Below are 5,512 nucleotides of genomic sequence, written 5' to 3' on the forward strand. Positions count from 1 at the left end.
TCACACCATAAAATCACTCACAATTCCCATTTTTTTTTCCTGAAATTTAAAATTCCGAAAACTAGAAATTCTCCACCACGTCCTACTGTACATATTCGAAAATACTTAAAAAAAAAAAAAAAAAAAAAAAACAGGGGCAGACAAAAAAATAACTACGGAAAACGAAACAAACCTTGAAAAGAGCGAGTTAGGGACACTAAACCGAAATTCATACTTTGCCTTAAACCGGACGACCCACAAACCATAAGGGAGCTATATTTTTTTAATTTATCGTCGACGTAGATTAAAATGACGAATTTGCCCCCAATGCCTACCGGAACAACTCATATGCTGAGGAGATCGGGTGGGTCCCGGCTGACGTCATTGCCGTCTTTTCCGCTCCCTGCCATCGGCGACGACTGATACGCTGGCGAGTCCTCCGCCGCGTTGGGCTCCGGCTTCGGCGGCCGCATCTTGGGGATTTCAGTGAGGATCTGGACGACTTCTCGCATCGTCGGCCGCTCCACGGCCAGTTCTTCGACGCAGAGCATGGCCACGTAGAATACGTGCATTACTTCGTTGATGGGAACGGAGGACAACCTCGGATCCAGCACCTTGACGACTGATTCTTTGTTCGAATCTGTCATTTTTCTGACCCATTGCACGATATCCACTCCGTCCCCGAACTCACCCACCGGTTTCCTCCCCGTGATGAGTTCCAGAATCACCACGCCGAAACTGTACACATCGCTCTTCTCATCCACCTTCAGGGTATACGCGTATTCTGCAGCAAGAGAACATTAAAGACTGAACCTTTTCCTCCAAATTATGTCCAAACCATCATGAGATTATGAATTGGTTACCTGGAGCAATGTAGCCGTAAGAACCGGCGATGGCGGACATGCATTCAGAAGTGCCGGAATCTTGCAGGAACTTGGCCAGACCAAAGTCAGCGACATGGGCTTCGAAGTTGGAATCGAGAAGGATGTTGTTGGATTTGACGTCTCTGTGAACGATCAGGGGAGAACAATCATGGTGGAGATAGCATAATCCCTTGGCCGCTTCAAGAGCGATCTTGTAACGTGTGTCCCAATGCAAATGCCCTCCTTTCTTCCCGTGAAGAACCTCACCCAGGCTACCATTAGGCATGTACTCGTACACGAGGAGATTCGTCTCATGGTTCGAGCAAAACCCGAGTAACCTCACAATGTGTCTGTGTCTGATCCTTCCCAGTGTCTGAATCTCCGCATTGAACCCATGATCATGGGAAGATCCACGGGTCATTACCGGCAACCTCTTGACAGCGACTTGGTCGCCGCTAGGCATCAGGCCTTTGTAGACAATGCCGGCACCACCTTTGCCGATGATATTGTCTTCCTTAAGACAGTCCAAAACATCATCACAAGTGAAATCTAGCCTCTGGAAAGCTGTCAGTCTCCATGCTCGTGATTCACTCGCCTTTTTCAAGGATCTAGCCTTGATTATGGCTGCTATGGCGAACGCTATCGAACATATGAGAAAGCCAAGGACGAGCAACAGTTTCATAGAGGCTGATAAGGGCCCCTTAACATGAGACTGGTGAGTTCCTTTGGCGACTCCGTCTTTACAAGGACCCAGATACGGACCACACAGATCGGAATTGCCCAAGAACGATGTGTAGTTGAAGTAACTGAACTGACCGGTTCCCGGAACTAAACCGGAAAGATTGTTGTAAGAGAAATCGACGGATGTCAAGCTCTGCATCGACGATATTGACGCAGGAATTGGGCCCACGAGATGGTTTCTGGACAAGTTCAAGTAATTCAGGATCCTCATGCCCGTGATCTCGTTCGGGATTTCACCGGCAAGTTCATTTCGACTCAGATCGACAAAAGTTAGGAGCTTGCACTGACTGATCTCCGGTGCAATCCGACCCGAGAACCGGTTGTGGCTGAAATCCATCTTCGACAGCTGCTGAAGCTTTCCGATCTGCTGCGGAATCAGACCCGTGAACTTGTTCCCGTCCAGGAGAAGTTTCTGGACGCCGGAGAAGTTTCCGATGGTCGGCGGCAACGGACCGGAGAGCTGGTTGTTGGATAAACTGATCTGACCCAGATTGAAAGCGACTCTGCCGGTCACGGGGAACTCACCGGTAAGATAGTTGTCTTGGAGCTCGACTTGGGTGAGTTTGGGCAGCCCGAAAAGTCCCTTTGGGATCGACCCGTTGAGGAAATTCTCGCCCATGCGGATCCGGGTCAGGGACTCGCATTCTCCGAGCGAATCCGGGATGGGGCCAAACAAGAAGTTGCTGAGAGTGATTAGGGTCTGTAAATTGTTACCGGAACACATGTTTGGCGGAAGAGTTCCAGTGAGCTTGTTGGAGGACAGGTCGAGAAGCTGTAGTTTACCGTTTTCCCCCAATTTCCGGGGAATGCTTCCGGTGAAGTTGTTCTCCCAAAGCTGCAACACCTCCAGCTCCGGCAGATCTCCAATGAACTCCGGTATGGCGCCGTGCAGCTTGTTCCTGAAGAGATTCAAGAGCGTGAGGTTCTTCAGCTGCGCAAAACTCGCCGGAATCTCGCCGACGAACATATTGTTGGACAAATCCATGGATTCCAAGATAGGAAGGGTTCCCAGCTCCGGAGTTAATGGCCCAGAAAGCCCATTCACTTGGAGGAACAACGTGTCCAGCTTCTGCAGCTTCCCGATCTCGGGAGGAATCTGGCCGGTCAAACCGCAGTTTGCGGCGTCGAACCGAACGAGCTCGGACAAGTTTCCGATCTCCGGGGGAAGGCCATCTTCGAAAGCGTTGTAGTAACCGATGTAGAGTTCCCGGAGGGTCGAGAGGTTTCCGATCTCTGGAGGGATTTTCCCGACGAGCTCGTTCCCCGAAACCGCCAGGTACTCAATAACCGGCCAGCTACCATACGCCGCTGGGATCCGACCGGCGAAGTAGTTCCCGCCCAGATGGAGATGCCGGAGCTGGGTCAGGTTGGTGACGGAAACTGGTAAATCTCCTGTCAGATTGTTGTTGTACAGGTCGAGAACCCGGAGATTCACTAACCCGGCGGAGAGTTCATCGGGAAATGAACCATTAAAGACATTGTTGGAGAGATTAAGGTAGCGAAGCCCAAACAGAGAGGAGATCTCCGGAGGGATAGGACCGGAGATCTGGTTGGCAGAAACGGAAAAGTTCTGCAACAGACGTAAATGAGCGATGTCGGAGGATAAAGTCCCGGAGAGGTTAAGACCGGAGAGGTCAAGGGAGATCACGTGCCGGCGGGAGGCATCGCACGTGACACCGGCCCATCCACAAAAGGAGGTCGAGTCGGTCCACGTGGCCAGCGCCGAGTCATCTCCGGCGCCGGAGAGGGAGGATTTAAGAGACAGAAGTGCTCGGAACTCGGAGATCGGTCGGCCATCGGTGAAGGAATGAAAAATGTGGAGGAGAAGGAGAAGAAGGAGAAGACGAAGCTTCATTCTTTCTCTCTCTCTCTCTTCTCTGTGTCTGTGAGAGTTAGGGTTAGGGTAGGACAAGGTGCGAAGGGAGTGAGTGAGTGAGGAAGAAGATGAGGATGGCGTGATTTTGTTTTTATATTGTAATTATTAAACTTATGGATTTTATTGTACATTTAAATCGGAGGTATGAAAGGGAGGGAGAAAAGGCCACGTCAGATTTATAAAATAAATATTTAAAGAGGAAACATATAAAATTTCGCCGATGGATAGACAGACACTTAATAACAAAAAAAAACACAATTTATTAATAATCAGCGGACAATCCGTTTAGATGCACTTGATAACTGTAAAAATTCATATAAAAAAACTATATGTTATACCTTGGATCAAAATAACATTTTTTTTTGGGTAAATGTAGAGAAGTAAATACTTGATTAATTTAGAAAAAAAAGGGGGAGGACAGACTCAGTCGGAGTTCATTTATTTATATTTTTGGAACCTTGTTGTTCTTAAAACATTTGAAAGGCGATGCTCAAGTCTTGTCAATAATGATTTACTTTTTTTTTTATGGTACACTCATGCATTATCTAAAATATAATATAATCTGACAAAGTTACAAAATCAAAACACTTATTTCACACACACGCACACACGTGTGTATGTATATAGACCATATATATATATATATATATATTCAAGATTCAACTTGTTTACCCATAACTTTTCTTTGTTTATTTTTGTCCATCACATTTTTTTTATTTTCAAACTACATTTTATAGGTAAAAACCCATTGGACTTGCCTTTGAGAAAGGCTTTCAATTTAAAAGATTCAAACTTTTTGAATTGAAAAGAATAATATATATTATTTCTTTTTCAAAATTAAAAATCATCATACTTTTTATGGTTGTCTATCTTGCATTGGATAAAGCATAAGGTAAATTTCTTTAACTTAAAAAAAGGTTAGATATCAGAAAGCGACAAAAAAGGGTCGTTAATGGTAAATTACGACATTTTACCATCGCTAATTAAGAAAAAGGCAAAGAAAGGCAATAATCAGGTACCTCGCCGAATACCATTTGTTAAGTGGCTCTAAGCATAACGATGCTTAAAAGCGAAAGACCCATGATTAAAATGTCATGATCATGATGGACGGCCCAGATGTTATCGTTTCAGGAATGCAATGGGACCCATGTGTGGGCCCCGCTTTCGGACGATCAATAGTGATTGGGCCATTTGGTCCATCCATGTGAGACCCAAAACAAAACAGGGAAATATTTTTATTTATTTATATTGCTAATATCACGATAATAGTACTTTAGCTCTATTATTGCTTGCAAAATGTAGATGTAAGAATAGTTTCAGCTTTAAGTAATTTTTTTAAATAACATAAATTTTTAAACACCTGGAAAGAAATATTCTTATAATACAGATATAGAAAATATCATTAAACTTAAATGGTAATAATTGAATAAATCAAAGGACCCAACATGTTATTTTAACTTAACTTTGCATGTTCATAATAATATAAGATAAATCGAAATGGAAATGGTGGGGGCAAAGAAGATAAATGATTGATAATTATTAATAAAAGCAATAATTCTAATGGTGGGGGGAGCTTAGCCAAAAAGAGCTTCGGTCAACAATCGGTTTGACTGACATCGGAATTGGCCCTAATGTGAATTACAGACATGCCCTTACAAGGGTCACCGTAATCACATGTCGACCCAACGAGATAGTTAATGGGCCGGGGAAATGACAGTAATAGCCCTCATCTCGAGCAAAACGACAAAGTGACGGAAACACCCTCGGCCTCGTGGAGCATTAATAAATGAATGCAGCCGTCGTCTAAACATGCTTTCCGAGAGACGAGAGAGGCGACAAAGCTTACGTGGCGGGCAAGGCTATGATCGTCATTTTCTTCTTTGCCAGTTTCACTGATCAAATTATAATGATTTGTGCAGTCTATTTTTACAGTATCCATCATAAAAACTGACGCTCATACATACACACGCACACACGTATTTGTGCACATACATATATATATATATATATATAAAGACAGATTTACTTGTATAGAGAAGCTCGGCAAGGGAAA

The 5,512-nt window shown here is 44.4% G+C and overlaps 1 protein-coding gene across 1 annotated transcript; it reads right to left on the reverse strand.

Annotated features, from left to right (window-relative positions):
• LOC104798420 (leucine-rich repeat receptor-like serine/threonine-protein kinase BAM1) lies at positions 1–3,533 on the reverse strand. Its single transcript, XM_010520498.2, has 2 exons — positions 843–3,533; positions 1–763 (listed from the first exon to the last, which is right to left on the reverse strand). The coding sequence occupies exons 1-2, from the start codon at positions 3,436–3,438 to the stop codon at positions 324–326; spliced, it is 3,036 nt and encodes a 1,011-aa protein (XP_010518800.1). The 5' UTR covers positions 3,439–3,533; the 3' UTR covers positions 1–323.
• Between the last annotated feature and the right edge of the window lie 1,979 nt (positions 3,534–5,512).

This window comes from Tarenaya hassleriana, unplaced genomic scaffold (genome assembly GCF_000463585.1).
Source record: "Tarenaya hassleriana unplaced genomic scaffold, ASM46358v1 Cleome10, whole genome shotgun sequence".
In the NCBI taxonomy this organism is placed as follows: Eukaryota; Viridiplantae; Streptophyta; class Magnoliopsida; order Brassicales; family Cleomaceae; genus Tarenaya; species Tarenaya hassleriana.

Bases quoted from the DNA above. Each gene is read 5' to 3' on its own strand.
- LOC104798420 (XM_010520498.2), bottom strand. From the start codon at position 3,438: ATGAAGCTTCGTCTTCTCCTTCTTCTCCTTCTCCTCCACATTTTTCAT. The intron at 764-842 runs GTAACCAATTCA...CTCTTGCTGCAG, and splicing joins TTACGGCTACATTGCTCCAG to AATACGCGTATACCCTGAAG.